The 22604-nt window shown below is 37.0% G+C and overlaps 2 protein-coding genes across 2 annotated transcripts; both read left to right on the top strand.

Annotated features, from left to right (window-relative positions):
* The first annotated feature begins 9837 nt into the window (after positions 1-9837).
* LOC122033639 (mitogen-activated protein kinase 9-like) lies at positions 9838-16832 on the top strand. The gene is made up of 11 exons (XM_042592707.1): positions 9838-10326; positions 10870-11278; positions 11377-11504; positions 12141-12200; positions 12728-12877; positions 13780-13935; positions 14052-14189; positions 14287-14360; positions 15386-15487; positions 15631-15874; positions 16435-16832. The coding sequence occupies exons 1-11, from the start codon at positions 10096-10098 to the stop codon at positions 16507-16509; spliced, it is 1767 nt and encodes a 588-aa protein (XP_042448641.1). The 5' UTR covers positions 9838-10095; the 3' UTR covers positions 16510-16832.
* A 4386-nt stretch (positions 16833-21218) lies between these two features.
* On the top strand, positions 21219-22283 carry LOC122033479. Its single transcript, XM_042592509.1, has one exon. It carries the CDS (start codon positions 21660-21662, stop codon positions 22185-22187), a length of 528 nt encoding a protein of 175 aa, XP_042448443.1. The 5' UTR covers positions 21219-21659; the 3' UTR covers positions 22188-22283.
* Positions 22284-22604: the final 321 nt, after the last annotated feature.

Below are 22604 nucleotides of genomic sequence, written 5' to 3' on the forward strand. Positions count from 1 at the left end.
CAACCAAACATGGCAAGATTTAGCATAATTAAAATATACCTAGATTATCTATCTAAGTATCCTTAACCCTTAGCTAATCCTGAAGCATAAACCTTAGATTGCCCAATTTCCTTAAGAAAATGCCAAAACCCAACTTGACATTTCTTTAATCTCTTGAATTAATTATGCCAATTAAAAATTTAGCATATCCTCAAATGTTGGCATATTCTATTTTTCCTCAAGAGTAAACACGTAAATCAAGGCCCAGATTGCCTTAAATTTTTAAGCGAATACCAAAATCCCAACTTGGTATTTCTCTAGGTTTTCTCAATTTATGCCATTTAAGATAAAATCAATTTTTCCACCATTAGGCACATTTTACTCTTTCAAAGAGTGAATAATAATTCCATTTCATTTTCAACGGTTAACAAAGACCTTGAAAATGCTCCTTGAGTGTCAATTTCTTCAAAGTTAGGTTAACTACCCTTCTTCTTAGAGTTGACACTCTCTAACCCATTTATGGGGTAGAGAAGATGCTCCTAGGAACCCAACACCTATTGGTGCTCCTTGGATGCTCTAGGTACTCACTAGGGATAACTTCCCTAGATACCTTCCTAGTGACCTTGTTGGGCTTCTTAGAAGCCTTGGTCACATTTCCTAGGTCAACTCTAGGGATAGCCTCCCTTGTGACCTTGTTAGTGACTCTCTTAGACTTCTTAGAAGTCGTAGTCACTTTGGTTGCAAAGATACTTCTAGGGATATCTTCCCTTGTATTTTTGGCTTGCCCACTAGACTTAGGGCTTGTTCCATAACTATATGGAACCCTATGATAACTAGGCACATCCTTTTTGGCTTTGAGTTTGTATCCCAAACCTCTATGGTCATTGGGTGGCTTTTGTACCCCTAGACCTAGGCTATGCTCTTTTTACCCTTTTAGGATATTTTCCATCCTTTTTAGGGTCTTTTCCATTTTATCAAGCCTTGACCTCAAGACTTGATTTTCTATCACTAAGTCCTTAGTCTTTGGTTTTCCATTAAATTTATGAGCATTTTTATTTCTAGGCTTGTAGCTAAAATCCTTAGAGTTTTTGCCTAGACTTTTACTTACATTCCTAGCCCTAGGTGTAGTGGTTTTAGCATGAAAAGCTATATGTTTTTCCTTAACGCTATCATGCTTCCTATTTTCATGGTAAATAGCATTAAAATGATATAAATTAGAACTATCATGCTTTTTACCATAATTTAAAGGGGTAGGCTCAATAAAAGTTACCTTCCTTTTTACCTTAGAGGCTCCCCCTTGACTTGAGCTTCCTCCTTGAGCCTTGACCATCTTCTTCCCCTCAGGGCATTGACTCCGGTAATGCCCCTTTTGATTGCAAGAGAAACACACAATGTGCTCCTTGCTCTTCTTTGTTCCGGGGATGGTCTCCTTGGGCTTCACCTTGCCCTTTTGTGCCACTTGGCCCTTCTTCTTGGCCAATTTAGGACACTTGCTCTTGTAGTGCCCATGTTCCCTACATTCAAAGCATATAATATGATTTTTATTATTAATTGAATTATTTATACCTTTGCTTGTAGGGGTGGCATCTTTTTCTTTGGATCCGGAGGTGGAAGCTTCCTTTTGATCGGACCTTGATTCCCCTCCATTTGATTTTTCTTATCTTGTGGAGGTAGAATCTTCTTCCTCCTCTTCGTCTCTTGACCCGGATGTAGAGGCTTCTCCTTCTTCTTGATCCGGCATCACCAAGGATCGCTCCCCCTTAATCCTAGAGGTGGAGGCTTCATCATCTTGAATATGACACAAGGAGTATGCTCCCTCCTTGTTCCCTTCGATGCATTCCCTTGAGGATGAAGCTTCTTCTTGGACTTCTTCTTCAGAGGTTGAGCATCTCTCAACCTCGGAGTCCTCCTCTTGGTCTTGCTCCAAAGAGCCACCCTCTCTAGATACTTCTTGCTCTTGTACAGTGGAGGGGATCTCTTCATGAAGCTTGGCCAATTTGCTCCATAAGTCCTTTGCATCTTCAAATTCTCCAATTTTCTCCAAGATGTTGCTCGGCAATAGATTGACCAAAAGCTTGGTCACTTTGTCATTGGCCTCACATCTTTGGATTTGTTCTTGGCTCCATTTGCTCCTTTTGAGAACTTTGCCCTTTGAATTCCTTGGAGCCTTAGAACCTTCCATTAGAGCAAACCATTGCTCTATCTCCATCATCAAGAAATTTTCAATTCTTGATCTCCAAGAATCGAAGCTTGTGGATGTGTATGGTGGAGCCACCCTTGTATCAAATCCAAGTCCATCTTGGAATTGCATCTTGAAGTTGAGCTTCTTGAATTCTTTGACTTTGATGAATTTGCTCCAACTTCTTCACCCTCTAGCTTTGCTTGTTATGTTTGCCCCTTCCGGCGGTGATTCCGGTGAAGAGCAACCTTGCTCTGATACCACTTGTTAGGACCAAAAGTAGCTAGAGGGGGGGTGAATAGCTCGTCGCTTGCTCAGTGCTTGGCGTTGCTTGTTTCTTCAAGGATGCGCAGTGGAAATACAAAGAAACAAATACAAACACGCTAACACTTGGATTTTACTTGGTATCCACCTCCAAGGGAGGTGACTAATCGAAGGATCCACACAACGCACGCACCCTCCACTAATGAAACTCTCCTTTATGGTAACTACCAAGGGCGGAGAAGCCCTACAAGACTCAATACAAGAAGAAGAAAGGGTAGTAAAGAAATACAAGCTTACAAGCTTACAATGAGTGCACAAACCCTAACCCTAGTTTCTTCTCCTTGCTTTGATCCGCCTCTTGACTTGGAAGAACCTCCAAGAACCTTCAAGAACTGGCGATCTCGAGCTTGAGAAGAGCTGTGGAGGAGCTGGTGAAGATCTGAAATGAATCTGTGAAGAGATACCGAAGACAACGCTCGCATACGGCTCAAATACGACGCAACGGTCGGATCCCAATCGATTCGATTATTCCCAATCGATCGGGGAGGCTTTGGATCGATCCACGGATCGATCCAGAGCGCCTCTGTGCTCTGGAATAACGCATGGATCGATCCACGGATCGATCCAGAGCTTATCGCGCGAAGCAGCAGCGTCCCAATCGATCCACTGATCGATTGAGACCTCTGGATCGATCCACTGATCGATTGAGACCTCTGGATCGATCCACTGATCGATCCAGAGGCTTTCTGTTCGCTGGGAAAGGTCTGGATCGATCCACTGATCGATCCAGCACTTGGTTTTTGCCCAAAACCAAGTCCCGAACCTCCCAAACCAACATCCGGTCAACCTTAACATGTTGGTTCGTCATGCCTAGCATCTAGTCACTCCCTCACCAAGTGTCCGGTCAATACCTTTGACCCACTTGGACTTTTCTTTCATGCCAAGTATCCGGTCACTCTCTTGACCTACTTGGACTTTCACCTAGCTTCACTCACTAGGGTTTTCAATCTGCCTAGCTTCACTCACTAGGACTTTCACCTGGCTTCACTCACCAGGATTTCCATCTGCCTAGCTTCACTCACTGGGACTTTCACCTGACTTCACTCACCAGGATTTCCATCTGCCTAGCTTCACTCACTAGGACTTTCACCTGGCTTCACTCACCAGGGTTTCCTTCCAGTCAAGTATACCTACTTGACTCTTTTTCATTCACACTGATCAGTTCCTGATCAGAATCTCCCCATATGAACAACTACACCTGCATTGTTCATGTGTCTACATGTATTGTCAAACATCGAAACTATGACCAACACTCAAGGTTGGTCAAACCAGTCAACCTTGACCTAAGGGATATTGCACCAACATAACTCACCTTGACTTTGATAATCACATCACCCTTGGGCCCACTAAGACTGGGGAACTAAAGAATGGGGTGATAAGTCCTCCCGGTTCAGCTAGTCCTAGTTATTAGGTCTGGCCGATCGCATATAGAGAAACTTGTACCCAAAGAATGAGAATTAAATCTCTTAAGTCCAACCGACTATTGGGTCGATTGACTTTACTTTGAGAGCCATCGCGATGAGTAAGAAGTTGAGTTTTGGTAAGGATAATCTGTTTAGATGCATCTATTCTAATCCTGACTATCACCTCATCGTAACTTTAATCAACACGTCACCTTAACTGTAATTGTCACATTACCGAACCCACTTATAACATATCATATCAAATATAGTTATGAACCATTCCACCATTTGCCAACCAAGTCCTGGATCAACAAATATAGCTGTTGAATCTTCCTTCTCATTTGATAATGAGGTATGGACGGCCATGAGTGAGAGAAGGAGGAGGATCAAGCTCGAAGTGCCTCTTCTCATTTTATGGGGATGAGATCGAGCTTGAGTTGCCAAAACAGTGCCCAGAAGAAGTGGAGTAGGATTTGCAATTTATTTTTTTTATTAAATGGCCAACTCTGTGCTATATAAATTTCTATGGACTAGCCAGATAAATTCAAAAAATATAGATGTATCCTGATAACTGACCTTGTATCATGAATTGTTTGAACATCACGGACATATAATATGTCCTACAAGGTATTTAAATCCTCAATACATGTTAGGCCGTCCGATTTTTTATGATCGCCGTGCCTTACGGTCTGTTTGGGAGGAGGTGAGGAATGGGGAAGGAAAGGAAAATAAGGGGAAGGGAAATTTTGAACTTTGTTTGGGAAGGAGTGAGAAAAGGGAAGGAAAGGTAAGGAAGGGTAAGCTTTAACCTTCATTATCCATGGAAAGAGAGATTTTCTTACACCCCGAATCGGAGTGTAAGGAAGGGGAAGGGAAAACAAACGATTTTTTATTTCAATTTTATCCCTGTTCTTAATAGTTTAAGAAATGTTCCAATTTCTAATTTTGATATGTCGTCGGAGTCCAATTTCCTCGCCTTCTTCACAGCTTACTGTCTGATTATTAGAGGAGAGGATCCGACACGTCTTCTAACTGAATTGAAGGGAGAAACCATTTTTGTCGTCAAAATTTAAGAGGATATCTACTATTTTTTAATTTTTCCATCCAAATTTAATAAATTTTTAAAGAATAGAAATTCTCGTTATCAGCGTTATCTTTCAAATTTTTTTATTTAAGGTTTCTAAAATCATTATTTCTCATTTAATTATTTGATTATCGGTAATTCATTATTTTGTTACGAATAGTATAAAAAATAAATTTTTTATTAAAAAATAAATAATTTAAATGATAATATAAAAAATTAATTTTATTATTAAAAATATCTAATTTATATTTATAAAATAAATATTAATATTATGAAAAATATCAAATTTAAAAAGTAAAATATTTTTATAACTTTATCTATTTAACCTTCATTCATCTTCCTTTTCTCCCAAATAAAGTAACACATGTTAACCTTCTCTCCCTTCCAAACAGAGGCGGATTTACAAGGGGGCTTGGGGGGGGTCACGGCCCCCCCAAATCTCCATGTAAATCCTCCTTATATATACATGGTTGTATTATATATACTAGGATATATATATATATAGTATTAATTAAAATGGTGAAGGAGTAATGATGAAATTAATCTTCCTTTTGAATATATTTTAATATAATTGATGAATGATATACTTATTAAATATGCTATATAATTTAAGAGAAAAATATTTCTTTTGGAAGTTTTTTAATTTACCTAATAGGAATTATGTTGAAAAAAAAAATTAAATTTAACAAAAGGAAACTACAAATCATTAATTATATACAAATATTATTAGTAATAATATTATTAGTTTATTACTATATAGAAATCTTTTCTAATTTATGATATAGGTATTTTCTCTCCTATGGCTAGACATCTCGATCTTTTCCAATTCACTCCAAAATCATTGTTGTTGCTTTCATTGTCAATTGTAACATCGTTGATCGTCAGAATTCAAAATTGATTACATATTTAGAAAGTCCGTAATCTAAATTTTCTATTGGTAGTTTGATATCAAAATCTTGAAGTAATATCGCAACTTGAGAAGAGTCGTTGGCCCTTGTTTCGTGTCAGAACTACATTTGAGCTTGTTCGCTATTGTTATCTTGTCAACCACGGTAACCTAGGACGGTGATTTCTAGGTAAATTTTGATTTCGATTTCAGTCGTAAATTGAGAATTCGGAGGTTGTTCAAGGGTGTACAAATTTCTGACGATAATTATTTTTGTCACTTATCATGCGGCTCCCCTAAATTTAAAATTCTGGATCCGCCCCTGCTTCCAAACAAGAAGAAGTTAAATACTTTACTTCCCCTCACTTCTTCTTCCTTCTCTTCCCTTTCCTTTAATGAATTTTTTCTAACTCCATCCAAACTTAGGGTTAGAGGTGGATTTGCTACTTTGAATTATTGGTTTGGAGGTGCAAAAGATAAGGCCGAGGATTTCATTAAAATGGAATGGAATCGAATTACTTTTAAAAAATAAAGTAAATTGACCGAGGTATATCATTAAAATTGAATAAATAATATAAAATTGATTAATTCAATAATTAATCAAATTATTATTGTTTAAAAAACAATAATAATTTATCAAATGAACTGTTGCATTATATAGTCTATTTTTATATTTACTATATTTGATTTATGGACGTCTACCTCACACTTCATTATTAAATTTTCTATCGGATCGTGGACTATAGATCGATTGATAAGAATACATCCCATTCAATTTAATTGATTCAATCAAATTTTAAATTTTATAATAGAGACCGAACCAAATAAATAGAATAACTATTGATCATGTCTGTCGAAGAGATGGATGTTAAAGATATGGTATTTTTGTTGATCTCCGATGGATTTTGTTTCTGCCTGTAATACAAGTAGCGTCAGTATCGAGCCAGGGAAAGGGTCCCGACGATGATCCTCCGACGCTCAAGTCAGTCTCCGGCAAAACGAGAAGAAACAAGAAGCGAAAACTGTAACGTAACAAAAGAAATCGCGTAAAGTATACCTCCGCCGATGCCTGGACCTTCCTTTATATAGGACTCCTGTAGCGTGTGTGCACGTTTCTTAAAGGGAGCACGTTTTCCCAAGCTTCCCCAGAAAAGACATGTCAGTAAAGTGTCCCTGACACAGTATCTTAACGGATCGAGCATATCTCTGAAACGACAGTGGAAACTTTCGTCGTACGATCCTCTATCTGACCATGCCACATGTCAGTGCCATTAGCTCCCAAAAGGACTTCGAAGGATATCCCGCTGTGTCTGTTGCTTGGCCGAGCGGAATGACCGTTCGGCCAGAATTCTGATATCCCTGCGTTATCTGTTATCACGCCGAGCGGGACAACCGTTCGGCTGAAAGTACATTGTCGCGCTGAGCGAGAGAGCCGCTCGGCTGAGAGTCCTCTGTCCGGGTCGTCCGCCGTTGGGCCGAGCGGGATAGCCGCTCGACATGAAGCCCCCGTCCACATGCTCGGCGAGTATCTAGTTTGCTGTTAAGCTGTCCAATTGATGTCAAATTTGCTGTTAAGCTGAGCGGGGGAGCCGCTCGGCTCGGTACACGTCCCTTAAGCGTCGGTTTGATTACTCCCTGTGCCCAAGATGATGGGTCGGTGCTCAAGCCCCAAACGATGGGTCGATGCTCAACCCCGATCGGCGTATAACTCGCTCGATCGGCCAACAACCTCCATCCGTTGATCATCTTAACTTTGATCTTCACGTGACAGCAAGATTGGACTTGCCTAATCACCGCATCAACTATTTAAAAAAAAAACAAATAGATTAATATAATCAAAATTTTAAATTAAATTGGTTCGAGTAATTATTATATTTTAATAGAGATTTTACTCACCCGCAACAGGAGATATGAAGATAGAGGAGATTTAACTATAGATTCTTGCAGCTTTGTCGATGAACCAACCTACAACCATGTGATCGCATGAAAGATGATGCAGATGTGGGTTCCATATTTCAATTCTATTCTTTCTCCTCTTTTGCAAATGCCACAAGATTATATAGGACATCTTCTGAGCTAACTTAAGCACTGCTTCATGCTTAACACATAACCTCTATGGACCTATGGCATTGCCCCGGCGTAGCCAAATTAGTACTGGGGTCATTAGAATTGGTTGGGCTTTTGCCTACACAATTCGTACGATTGGAGTTCTTGCCACTCAGCAGTATTCTGTTGGACGAAACCAAAGTAAAGTGATTTGGATCATTTTGTGAGTAGAACTGTAAATGAACCGAACGTTTATTAATAGATTTGGTGTTTGATGTGATAAAAGTTTGTTTATGTTCATTCAATACACACAAATTTAATTAAATAAATAAATTTAAATAACTCGTTAAATTAAATAAATAATTTTGAACACATATGTGTTCAGTTCGTTAATATTCATGAATAACGTTTGTGACTAATATTTATAAATCATGATCATTAATAAAACTCTTATCAACATACTAAATAAACAAATAAACTCTTAAAATGAACAATTTTAAATTATCAAATTCAATAATCAATAAAACAAGTAAAAATTTAAAACAATCAAACAAAACTGAATTAGAAACTCGATAATATCTAAACAAACTAACCTTAAATCAAGTTTTAATCAAATTCAATCTCATAAAAATTAAACAAGGCCAAGTTTAAATTATTATTTCAATAGCTTGATTCATTTTCACTTAATTTAATTTAGTTCGCTTATTTTATCCAACAAACTTAAATATCCTGAGAGCATTTACTTCAACTTGGCCAGAGGGATAGAAAGTTAATAATAGGGTTTGTAATGAACCAACAGCTTTGGGAGGCTCTCCCAAACAGAATCAAGCTCGCATCGATCTATTGAGAATTTATGAAAGAGAAATGATTGGTTTTGATTCACAGACTTTAATACTTGATGTTCTTTTCCGAAAATGATTTTGTTTTTCTCTCTATGATATAAAAAACTTAAAACTTTATATCAGCCATTTATTATTTGTGGACAGTGAACGTGACACGTTCACAATATTAAATGTCATTATCAAATTTTAGTAAACTAAGCTGGATTGTAACTGTAAATAATTTTAATATTTTTTTGCTAATGACGTTTTTTTTTTGTTAATAACGTGATTATTTTTTACATTGTAAAAAGAAAAACAGCCCCTAGTGCTGGAAAGAGTAGGTCCTGACTCATGACCCGGTCCACGTGAGCAGGTGACAAGTAGAGTGTGCAGGGGTTGGATTTTGTTATAGCCAATGTTTATGGTTATAATTGTTTAGGAGTATTTTTAGAATAAAAATATAAAAAGTATCCTCAAATGTATTTTGATAATATTTATAATATAATTAATTATTATTCTTTTTATCCCTCACGTAGCCCTTGGGAGAAAAAACAAGGAAGGTGGAAAATTAGAGAAAATATTTTATTTATTTGGAAAAGAATCAATCATAGGGGGAAAAAAAGAGGAACGAGTCGACCATGTGCATTTCATCGGAATTCTTTCCATTCAAAATTGGACGGATTCGCTTGTAGTAAACAACTATCTTTATCTCTGGATCTTATCACATGACACATTATAATATCATTCCTCTATTCCCTTCATTTATTTATCTGGGTAATTACATTTATTTTTAAGTGATTACTCATTTAGAAATTAATTAGGGGGAGATTTCTTTAGTTTGTGCTAATCAGTTGATATATTTAAGTCACGCAGAATGATTAAATTCTATTTTGTTAGGTTTTGGTCAATTTAATCTGTGATTTATCATTCTAAGCTATTTGATTAGGTCGTCGATTAAAAAAATAAAAAACTGTTTTGAAAATTTAGTTTTGCTTGTGGAAATAGTTGGGATGATGAGAACACTCGTATGATATTGATAGGGCTACCTTCGGTAGTAGGCGCTGGAGTAGAAATTTAGTTATGGTATTTTAATAATTAAAAATGTTAAAAAAAAAAAGAATTTCGGATTTTTCCAGGGTGGAGAAGGCACAAGGGAAGTCTTCCATCCTGCTCGAAATCTGCTCGAAAGTGCAGTAGAGAAAGAGATCGAGATAGAAAACTTGAGTTGAGTAGCCGAATGTGCTGCGAGGGTTAGAGAGAGAGAGAGAGAGAGATCTAGTATTCAATGCAGCGATCGCCGAGCCTTCCCGCTCTCTGATCTGCCGCATCGGAGTCCTTGTCCGCGTCCCAGACGCCGCTGACGCCGCCTTTATATGGGGGGAGGAGCAATAGTGGACGGTGTCCGTCGCTGGTTCCATCGCCGAACGCATAGATCCTCCGCCGCTGCCTCTCTCCTGAACGACGATCCGGCCTTCGACGAGTCCGGTGAGGAGGGGGACGAAGAGGAGCTCCGGATCGTCGAGGATTCGGACCTCATAGGCCTCCCCCGCATCCGTGTCCCCAAGCGCTTTAAGATGCCGCCGATCGAACAGCCCTACAAGAAGGTACCCTCGAGTTTCCTGGCCGATGGAAAAGCATTGAACTTTACTGCTTTTTTCTGCCCTTTGATCTCTTCATCGCTCCTAGATTGACACAGTCTACATCTTCATTTTTTTTAATTGTGGCATCGTTTGCTCTTCCGCCTTTGTCCACCCCTTTTTTATTTGGTAGGTAAGATCCGTGCTAATATTTATAACTCCCGTTGTTTTCAACAAAAATGAAACAATTTGGGGGTTCCAATTGTTCGCATCGAAATTTGAGTTCCTGATCTTTTCGAGGAGGAGGAGGAGGACGGTCCTTTCTCGAAGTTCTTTTCTCTTGATTTTCAACCTCCTACCAGGTTGGACATAAAGGTCGGTTTTCCGACCGAAGCCTTTGCTAAAATCCTAGCAGAGAGGTGACTATGGGCTAAGATCTTTGTCATCTTAGTATCTGTTTGGGTGCCTTTATATAAGAATTCATTACTTAATGTGGATGATATTGTTTGACTTAAGATTCGTCCTGTAATTCCTTTATCTGATTTTCCTTATCTAATTATTAAACACCAGAGCATGCTTGACAATGAATTTTTCACGGAGTATGGCGAAGCTAGCCAATATCAGATACAGGAGGTTATTGGCAAGGGAAGTTATGGTGTGGTGGCCGCTGCTATTGACACTCACACAGGAGAGAGGGTTGCCATAAAAAAAATAAATGATGTGTTTGAGCATGTTTCTGATGCTACTCGTATCCTCCGAGAGATTAAGTTGCTACGACTTCTCCGGCATCCTGATATTGTTGAAATTAAGCACATAATGCTTCCTCCTTCTCGGAGAGAATTCAGAGACATATATGTCATATTTGAGCTAATGGAATCAGACCTTCACCAAGTTATTAAGGCCAACGATGATCTCACTCCAGAACATTATCAGTTCTTCTTATACCAGCTTCTTCGAGCTCTAAAATATATCCACACAGGTTTTTTTTCCCTTTCTTTTAATTCTATTGAGTAGTATTCGAACTTTGCGATGAGGATTTTATCTAAACATGCAACACTGTGCATTTTTTTGTGACAGCGAATGTGTTCCATCGCGATCTAAAGCCCAAGAATATACTTGCTAATGCAGACTGCAAACTGAAAATTTGTGACTTTGGTCTTGCCCGGGCATCATTTAATGATGCTCCATCTGCTATCTTTTGGACTGTATGTGTTCTTTCTGACCATATATTTAGTCCCAAATTGTTGGTTATTTTAATACTTGTATTTGATGTCTGTTCTTTCTCCTTAAGCATTATTAAAGTTTGTTGAATAATTAAGGAATTTGTTCATAAATAATGATAAGAATTTCATCTATTTGGATATATATGTATAGGAAAAAGAATGAATAAAGATTTTTTTTTCATTCAAATATTATATTTCATTTCTTTTATTCCTGTTCTTCTATCTAAGACGGGTACTTTGAAAAAAAAAAAATAAAGGATTAATTTGGTCCGAATAGTTATTTTTTTAATCAGTATTACTCTAGATTGGAATCACAGGAAAGTAGGAAAGTACTGCTTGATCATTTCTACCAATCTAAAGCCTCTATTATGATTCATTTTATGCAGAAATATCTTTTTTAATATACTTTATATTATCTCCATTACTAATCTTTTGTATACTTTTGTGTTCCTAATTGTCCATAGATTTTTGATTGATCTGTGCCATGTTAATAAATACAAGTCAGTAATGAAAACTCTATATAATGGATATTTTATACATGTTTCAAGATATGATGACGAATCTCAATCTTTGGGTAACCATTTTACATGGCTTATATTTTTTTCCCCACTTTTTCAGGATTATGTAGCAACTCGATGGTATCGTGCCCCGGAGCTATGTGGTTCTTTTTTCTCTAAAGTAAGTCCTTTTTTCTCAAAAAAAGGAAAAAAAAAAACCTAATTGTTATCATTTAGGTCTTGAAAATAAATTATTTAATATGCATATTTATGTCAGCAGTTACTTCTACTGTGAGCGTGTGGATGTATGTAAAAATTATGGCAAACTTCTTAGTTATTTTTGTATTTTCACCACGTTGCCCACTCTTTTACTTATAGTTTAGCTATATTTTAATAAGCATATTGCAAAAACCGAGTCAAATTTGTAGCTTGTAGTTATCCCATGTAAAAACAGGCTTGTTGATGCTAACAAACAGGCTAAATTGTTGATCATGATAATCTCTTGTGTAAAATCAATCTTAAGTATTCTACTTGTGCCCTTTGTTTTTCCAGCAGATGCTTCTTACTGAAATATACAATCTCGAAAGTGATTTTACCTTTCTTTCCTTGCTTGATAGCAAATGTCAGAAAACTGGCCTATTTGTTTTGTGATTTACTGACCTATACTATGTTAAAATGATTCTCCCGGTTTATGTTTGCCTTTTGCAGTACACACCAGGAATTGACATCTGGAGCATAGGCTGTATATTTGCTGAAATGCTAACTGGAAGGCCATTATTTCCTGGAAAGAATGTGGTTCATCAGTTGGATCTGATGACTGATTTTCTTGGAACACCTTCTGCTGAAACCATTGCTAGGGTTTGTACAATTTCTTTATGTTTATTTCATTTGTGCTCTTACCTTTGAACATGCACTCAGTTTATATTTCTACTTGAATAATACTCCAGATGGAAAAACTGTGGGATAAAATGAACTGGTTCTTTTCCTTGTTATTTTTATGATATTGACAATGTACCTTTCTGTTAGATTATGCTGCTGAGTCAATGGTTAACCTTGATTTTCTTTTTGGTACTAAGTGACAAGGGGTGTAATTGTTTCATATAGGATGGCAGCGGTAATTGATGCTTGTAATCCATCTAATGTCCTTACGCAAATTCCAGTTTCTCCACATCTCGTGTTTATTGTTTTTATCAAAGAGAGTGAAAGATCAATTATATATACTATTTGACTGTAATCTTCATTTTCAACCATCAAATAGCACACTTGTCGTGTATTCTAAACTTACCATTAAAAATTAAATTTGCATATTTAAGGTTCTTAATTGTATAAAATTATTTGTAATTGTTATGCTCGATCGATGGTAATGAAATTAAATAGCAATCTAATTCATGCAAAGTGATAATAACATATAAAATCAGTGTCCAGCTTTCTTATTAAAACTTTTACAGGAAGAGTAGAACATTTCCTCTTCCTTTTGGATTTCCTACAATGAAACTCTACATTGGATTCCTTTTAACTATTGTCTTGGTTTTGGCCTCGGTTTGAAACAAAGAAGTAATGTAGTTGAAGAGGCTTGAGTGAGATAGGATTTCATATTTATGTAATTTTTTTTTTTTAACAATTTGAGTAAATAATCACAACTAGTTTTGGATCCCTGATATGTGCCTGTTTCAACTGACTTTTTTCTTACATTTGTGTGCAAATTTTTGAACATATATTGAGGCTCTTGGATTTCAATTTTGTTCACTTTAATGTCACAGATTCGAAATGAAAAGGCAAAGAGATATCTTAGCAGCATGCGGAGAAAACAACCAGTTCCATTCTCGCAGAAGTTCCCAAATGTTGATCCACTGGCGCTTCGTTTACTAGAGCGTCTACTAGCATTTGATTCAAAAGATCGACCTAGTGCTGAAGAAGTAAGATTTGTTTCTTAATCTTAGTTTATTAACAACTGTAGGATTCAGATAAAATATGAAAGATGCTGATTGACTATTTATTTATTTGGTTGATCATTATATTGGTTCTTTTTCAGGCTTTAGCAGATCCATACTTCCGGGGTCTTGCAAATGTAGACAGGGAACCATCAACACAGCCGATCTCCAAACTTGAATTTGAATTTGAAAGGAAGAAATTGACAAAAGATGATGTAAGAGAACTAATATACAGAGAGGTACGCCACCAAATGCCGATATATCTTTATTGCTTTTCTCTTACTCATAATTGCTCCATGTATAACATGTATTGGGTTTCCTTTTGGAAGCAAACAGATTTTGGAGTACCATCCCCTGATGCTACAGGAGTATCTTCGAGGTGGAGAACAGACTAGCTTCATGTACCCCAGGTGTGCTTTTAATTAGATTTTTCCTTTAAGATTTTGTAGAACACGTTTTAACTGATGTTAAAGCTTTTGCTTTTTGCACCTTTTACCCGTTTAAGCTTTTATGAAATTTACCTTATATGTTCATTAATCTGTAAATAATAATAGAATGTTTTGGACCATGTTAAAGTTAAAGTTAAACAACTAAAAGTGGCTATAAACTGACGGGCTACATCTTTCCTTTACACGAAGAGAAATATTATTGACTTAAGATCATAAAGAGAGAAGCATAATCTTGATATAGACAAAGACATTCAAGGTTTTCTTTTCATATATTGATAAATGACACATAATTTGTTTTTTTTACTTTCCCCATTGTTATGCACTGTCAACTTTGGCTCATACTGTAATTGAGTTTGTCATGAATTTTTTTTATGAGGGTTTGTTGCTAATATATTTTAGTTTGCACCCAATTTGCTGTGGGATTTGGTTGAGAGTAGCAAGAAAGTAAACACACACACACACACACACACACACACACACACACACACACACACACTGACAGTAGCTGCTGGTAGTGAAAATGTTCTTTGCGTACTATTTTTCCCCACAATCAAATTTCTCTTCAATATTAAGAATGTTAGGATGTAATTAATCTCTCGGACATGTATCTCTTCCTATACACGGTCTCTATTCAATAATCTTAGATTTTTTAAAGTAGGATTGTAGTTTTGTTACTCTTCATCTTTCAAACCCATATTCCATTTTGTGCTTAGTGAACAAAAATAACGAATTTGACAAAGATTCTTTCCTCTTTCCTATTCTTATCGAATAAGAACGTGCTGCCATTCAAAAAGCTATTACTAAATATCAAAGCTCACAAATGTTGTTTGATTAGGTAGACTGATATTCAAACATGTAGTTCATTTGCATTGTTTGATGTGAAGTTCTTCCTGAATTTTTGCTATATCATGGGGATGTTGTTTTATTGTTTTGTGAATTGCTTTGAGCTACTTGCATCTTACAATGTTTCAATATCTGAGGAACAGTGGAGTTGATCGTTTTAAACGCCAATTTGCACATCTGGAAGAGCATTATGGCAAGGGTGAAAGAAGTTCTCCTCTGCAGCGACAACATGCATCTTTGCCAAGGTAGTGTTCAAGTATAAACTGGTAATTTTAAGTTAGTGGTACATCTAATTCTACTGGTGTGCTGTGTGTATATTGATCAAACAAGTATCCAGAATTGACATAAATTCCATTTTGTATACGTGAATTTTGTTTTCTTGTGATAGGGAGAGGGTTTGTGCATCAAAAGTTGAAACTACTGATCAGAATAATGATTTCGAGAAGAGGACTGCAGAATCTGTTGCCAGAACCACCCTTCAAAGCCCTCCCAGATCACAAGTAGAACCAGACAAGACATCAGTCATGGAAAATGGGGTGAATAAACCAAATACAAGTGCCCGTAGCTTGCTGAAGAGTGCTAGTATTAGTGCATCCAAATGTGTAAATGTCGAAGGAAAATTGGATATAGAGGTAAGGGGCAATTTTCATCTGAGTTTTTCTAATTTGCAATCTTAAAATAGAAGAATTGACATATTTAAATTTTGATTAAAAACATAAAAACTGAATATATGTGGCTTAGTTTGTCAAGGCTACTATACATTAGTATTATGGCAGGAATAATGGTTTTGACATCATATCAACTGGTGATTCATGATTGCAAGTAAAATTGACCAGTGTATCCAATATGTCAAAGAATTTGTCTATAGATATATTGAAAATGAGCACATTTTTCGTGTTCTGGATTGAACAGAAGCAATAGTTAAATATCATGAGTAACCAACTAGGTCGGAGTGGCGGTAGCTTGACTATTATGAATTTGTTGTACTGGGTATATTGAAAGTTAACAGGATCAGTCGATCCTACTTCTTAAGTGAATTAAACTGTTATATCAGCTGTGCTCCTTTTTTTTCTCACTGGGATAGTAAATTTTGTTTTCTACCCCAAGCATTCCATTTACAAGCTATTCAAAGGGGAAACACTATCTTCCAGAAAAGAGTGCTGATACTAGATTTTTTTGGTTGATATTTCAGGAAGAGCCTATACCAGAACACACAGATGAGTCCATGGATGGGCTGTCGGATAAGGTCAGGGACTTGTGCGCCTAATCACCTTGGATTCTGATTGAAAACACCAATTGGCAGAAGCCATCTTCTGCTAGGCAATTTGCATGCTCTGTTGTATCTTTAGGTGTCTGAAACTTGAAAAGATTCAGGTTTTACACCAAGCATTAGTTATTTTATTAGATGTCTTTGAGGAGACTACAGCATTCACTACTTCCTCTGCTGTAACTGATAATGGCTTCAAGATCTTATTCAAAATAGCGACCCTCCTAATTGAATCGATAACCATATATACATCCTTGTATTTTGCTAGTGTAAGAGTTTGAAAACACATTGTTGTCATGAAAATAGAATTGTTTTCTGCTAAATGCGCTTTTTTATGTTTCTCTTTTGGCATGAACGTTCCTTAAGCAACAGCCATTTGAATATGCAATGTATAATTAGTAGTGAAGGTGGCACTGATGCAGTAAAGAACAAAACGAAGAGCACATTGCCGCACCGGACTGCCCATTCCTTGCTATGCCCCTTTTTAAAGTAAAGATCATACAAGATTTCTCTCTTTCCCTTCTCTCTTACTCCCTTCCAGTCCTAATTCCTTGCTGTAAACAAAAAAAACGTAAGAAACACAAACAACATAAAATTTACTAAAAGATTCTTCAAACTCTTACTTTATAAAAAAAAAAAGGACGAAAAACAAAGTTGAGCATATGATAAAAGTCAAAAGATTCCAACACCTTTGTCTTCTTTCCAGCATCTTCATTCCTTTGTTGCCAGTGGTCATTGGCTGAGAAGGGCATCGATGCCATTGAGTACATTTCTTATCTGACCAGCCTGTCCGTTACTGCCACATTTTACCTGCTCGATTCATTGTCGTCTAGCATTTCTATTCTCGATCTCGACCCTGAAGAAAGTTGTTTAATCTATTTCATAAATTTCACTCCATATTTTCTTAATATGAGAGATAGTGCCATGGCAGGCAAATTGCCAGGGTGATAGTTGTTATTAGCATCCAAATTAACTTAAAATTGTTTCCTAGAGTGTGCAAGGCTTGCCTACCTAGCACAATAATATGCCAATACGATATCTAGATCTTTCCTTTCAAAGCTGAAGCTAATGATGGACCTTTTCCATGGTAATCTCCAGCAAGCCCCAGCCGAGGCTAATGATAGACATTATTGAATATTCGATAATTGACCAATAGCCATAAAGATCATGATTTTTCTTAAAAAAAATATGAGAGAATTAAAACAGGAATAGCTATCGTCGATCTACTTAGAATACTACAAAGACATGAGGAACAAAACCCAGCCTGCTATCGTTATGTTACGACGCCGATTAGCTAAAGAACTTCTGAAATCCAAGTAGTTACAGGTCTACAGAAAAGTAAAATACAGAAACATCACCATTTCAACCATAAAGTTCCTAACCTAATCATAATTATTATTTTGCTATCGTAATTCCTCGAACTGAATCAAGCTAAAAAAAGGAAAGGAACAAAAAAAAAAAAACCTTAAGCATTAGGCTTAAAAGTTAGCTTCCACCAAATGAATCAGATTCAGACAAGTCCAAATCATTGTCAGGTGACAAGGCTTCAAGTCGAAGAAAGGAAAAACAGGCAGCGCCATCTTTAATCGAAACTCAAGCAAAAACTGCAAGATGGTAAAGGCACTATAAGAAGCACCGCCATCGATTGAAGACTCGAATCCAAACATTCAAGGAGCTTCCTTTTTCGCCAAGTATCCTCGAATTCACTTGATGCAAGTGGGGAACCGAGCCAGCAGCAGCAAGGGGAGGCAAGTCAGCTTATACGTCGTCCGCGACGGTGCCGACGACCGATCGGTTCCCGACCTGCACCAAGCGAACCCGAGAGCAGGGCGACGAAATCAGAGGAGTGGAGGAGCTAAGGAGGAGGAGGAGGAGGAGGAGGAGGAGTAGGGTGGGGAATGGTAGGAAGCGTAGAACTGATTGGGAGGTGGCTGGCGAGCGGAGGAGGAAGGATCGAGGTGGATTTAAGAAGCCGGGGGCGGCGTCGGTAAAAGTCGCCGCCACCCCGCTCCTTGCTCGGCCTCACGAGGACACGTCACCCTCACGTGCAGCTCGTGCGTGCTCCTTTTCCTGTACAAACTGTTTTTATTTGACATACGAGTATCTAACCTAATCATCGTATCTACAAATTTTATCTTAATTTTTGATAGGATAATTAAAAAATATTACATTAACTATTATATTTATTTCTTAATATTTATATTTATAAATAGTCGTTTTCTAAATTTAAGAAATAAATTTAGAAAAAAAAATAAAAAAGTTATTATATGGTATAATAAAAAATAGATATTTAAATTTAATAAAATATTTTTTTAATTTAAATTAATTATTTTAGATAGGATAATTGATGTAGATGCTTCAAGAGCATGGCTTAGCACAGCTGGAGCGCATGGTTTCGTTGCTGATAAGTTTAGGGTTCGATGCTCAAGGTGTCATTACCTTGGATTAACATCTCGCCGATGCACTTTGAGCTGTGTACCTACATTTACTTCTCTCCATAGCTGTGGGACCGACTCTGGGGAGGTCACTGATGTGACAGTTCCATATTTTTCTAAGAGCACTCATATTATTTTTTTCTATCAATATATCTAAAATTTAAGTTAAGAGCAATGATATGCTCAAGGAAAAAAAACTAAAAGAAAAGTTCAAGGATAGACACATAAAGTCATGACCCACCATTTCACTTTTTGTGGGCTTCATCGCTTTATGTGTCTATCCTTGAGTTTTTCCTTAAGTTTTTTTCATTGAACATATCATTTTTTTTAGGTCAAATAACTCATTTTATTAAATTTAGATAATCATTTTTCACTACACTATATCAACTATCCTAAAATTTTCATTATCTTTAATTTTTTATTATTTTTTCCTATTCCTTCTAATTTTTTATTATTATATTTATAAAAAAGTAATAATATACCGAAAAAATCTCAAAAAAATCTCAAAGATAAATATATAAATTAATAATCTATCATTTTTACTCCTGTGACTCTATTAATTTATATGTGACTTTTACTTGTATATAATTTTTCTTTATGAAATGAGTGGAAAGAGAGATTAAAAAAAATTAGTGAAAGGAGAAAGATTAAAAAATATATTATTTTATTTTGATAAAAATTTATTTGTTAAATTTAGAGAAATTTTATTTATTAAATTTATATTTAAAAAACACATAGGATAGTTGATAATTTTTTTTAATTATTCTATTTAAAATTTAAAATAAAATTTTTTCCAATAGAGTAGTTGTGACGGGAATACGTGGATGTTATAAGAAATCAAAATCCGAAATTCTTCTGATTCGTTTCAAAATTTCCCGTTCGCTTGCTATTTACGGTCATTGTGACCCACGTGGCAAATGCGATCTTTTAAACAAAGGATCAATCTTTTTGTCTCATCCTGTATCGTATATAGTTGACTTTTTAAAATATTTATTTATTTATTTATTTTTGTACGATGATATCTCTTGATAAGATTTGTAGTCATTGAATATCCACAAGTTGACCTGATTCATCATTTGACCGCATAATTAATTACTAAATAGTTGAAGCGATTCGACTTGGTCGTATTTTCCCATCTCTTCCAACCCCCCACGTGTCTCTCGCGTGCGCGCCTAACAAATTCACATCAACACGCAAACCTTCACTTAAATCGCAACCTTCGCTGCTATTTTTATTTTTTTATGCACAAAAATTAATTGAGGTGGAATTTTAACATAGCTAGAAACCGGTTTAACGACCAACTACGCCAATTAATTGCGACGTGGGTTAGGATTAGGAATCAACGAGGCTGCTTCCGGACATGGATTTTGTCAATCGACCATATTCTAGTCGATTAAGCAATTGGATTTGGTGAGACGGTGGGTCCAATTTTGTGTACTGCAACGTTGTTTCGTTTTGTTGGAAACTTGGAATCGAAATGTATGGAAATTGTTAACGGTAAATCTATCTAGACAAAATTTCATTATCACAGTTCATATATATAAAAATGATATTTCTAAAATATTTTTAATAATGAATTATAAAGTATATTTTAGCTGGTCAAATTAAGATTGTAAATGAATTAAATATTCATGAATAAATTTGATATTTGACTTGATAAGATTTATTTATATTCGTTCAATATACACAAAATTAATGAAATAAACAAGTTTAATAGTTCGTTAAATTAAATAAGTAAGCTTGAATACATGTGTTCAGTTCATTAACGTTCGTGAATAACGTTCGTCAATAATCTTCACGAACCATATTCATTAATAAAATTATTTTCAATATGTTAAATAAATAATAAAATAAAATAAATAAATAAGTTTAAATTATCAAGCTCAATAACCAATCAAATAATTAAAATTTTCAAACAATCAAAAGTACTTGAATTGAGAGTTTGATGACATCTAAACAAACCAAGTTTGAACCAAGCTCAAATCAAATTCGAACCAAGATCAAACCAAGATTAAATTGAGAGCTCGATAACATCTAAACAAGCAAAACTCAAAATAAACTTTAAACAAACTCAAACTCATAAAAAATAAATCAAATCAAATTTAAACAACCATTTTAAAAATTTGATTCATTTTAAATTTAACTCAACTCGATTATTTTATCAAACAAATATGAACATCTCAAAACTGGACTCAACTCACTAGTTTATAGTCTTAGATCAAATTTTAATTATTTAACATTGTCCAATTATTAATTGCTTCATAAATAAAATTTCCAATACACGAAACGTATTTGCAGATGGTACTCCGCAAATCACAAACCTCAAACCACAAATAATTCCCCTTAATTAACGTCACCTCGCTTACTGGCTGCTGCGACCGATCCGAGCCGCCGAAGCAGGTGGCGCCGGACGTCAAATCGGGACTTCAAATGCGGTTGACAACGGACACGTCCGCTCAATTGATTTTGGAGAAGTGCGACAGCGACAAGGAATGGCATCCATGACGGTGACGTTGCAGGTGGGTGCCCTCAGAATCACCAAAATGCCCTCGGTATAAATGAAATCGCATGACTATGCCTATATAAACCCACAGCTCAAGTCTTTCCGGCCTGCCCAAAACACCCTCATTTTGCTTTGGTGTTTTTTTTCGTCGTCGGTGTGATAACGCTACGGGCTACAGCTTGGCTGAACGTCCAATCCCTGTTCCCAAACGGATGGATCGCTCTGGCGAGCTCAAGCGCCACTTCGAGGTGGATGCCGACGAGACGGCGCCGACTGAGGTGAAGCGGCTGAGAGCCGACTTCCTCTTTGACATACTCGACGACGATGATGGCTCCACCGGCGAGCAGGACCTCGCGTCTGTGATGAAGAGCTTGGAGGAGGAGATCTCCCTCCCGTCCTCTGCTGATCTGCCGGCCGTATCCCATCTCTCGGAAGAGGGACTCGAGGTGGTGCGGCAGCCTGATCTAGGGTTCCTGTATGAGGCCTCCGACGATGAGCTCGGGCTCCCGCCGTCCGATGCCGCGTCCTCGGCGGATGTTGCCGGTTTCAGCCGGATCTGGGGGTTCGACGATGCGGTTGACGGCTACGATGGGTTAGGGCTCGGGATGCGGCCGGAGGAGCGGGCGTTTGAGGGTGGACAAGCGTTAGAAGGCGGACTGTTTGATTACACTGATGAGATTTATGGACCGTACGATCTATATGATCTTACGTGGCGGACTGAGTCGCTCCCTGCCGTCTGATACGCGGCGCTCGCTTATCTTCTTGCTTTTTATAATGGGGACGAGATGATGTGATTGTGAATGGCTAATCCTTATAAAAAAAAAATTTGGGAGAAAGGCTGAAGAGTAAAAAAAGTTGGGAATTTCCTCTTTCGAATGGCTTTTCGCGTTCAGATTCTCGACCACGATGCGCATTTGGTGGTGCTTTCGCGTGATCGCACGGGACGAACGGATAAGATTAGTTCAGCATTTTTAATGGACCAGGTGCTGAATGCCGAACATTTATCGAGACACGTGACGATGGGCCAAGTCATCTGACGATCTTGTGGTCCTGTCACATGCTGTCACCTGCGTGCCGACACGTGCGTTTCATCGTGATGCTTGGACTAGCTTTGTCATCGTGATTACGTGAAGACACGTGGGGGATCAGTGCGGCCC

This window comes from Zingiber officinale, chromosome 11B (assembly GCF_018446385.1).
Source record: "Zingiber officinale cultivar Zhangliang chromosome 11B, Zo_v1.1, whole genome shotgun sequence".
Taxonomy (NCBI): Eukaryota; Viridiplantae; Streptophyta; class Magnoliopsida; order Zingiberales; family Zingiberaceae; genus Zingiber; species Zingiber officinale.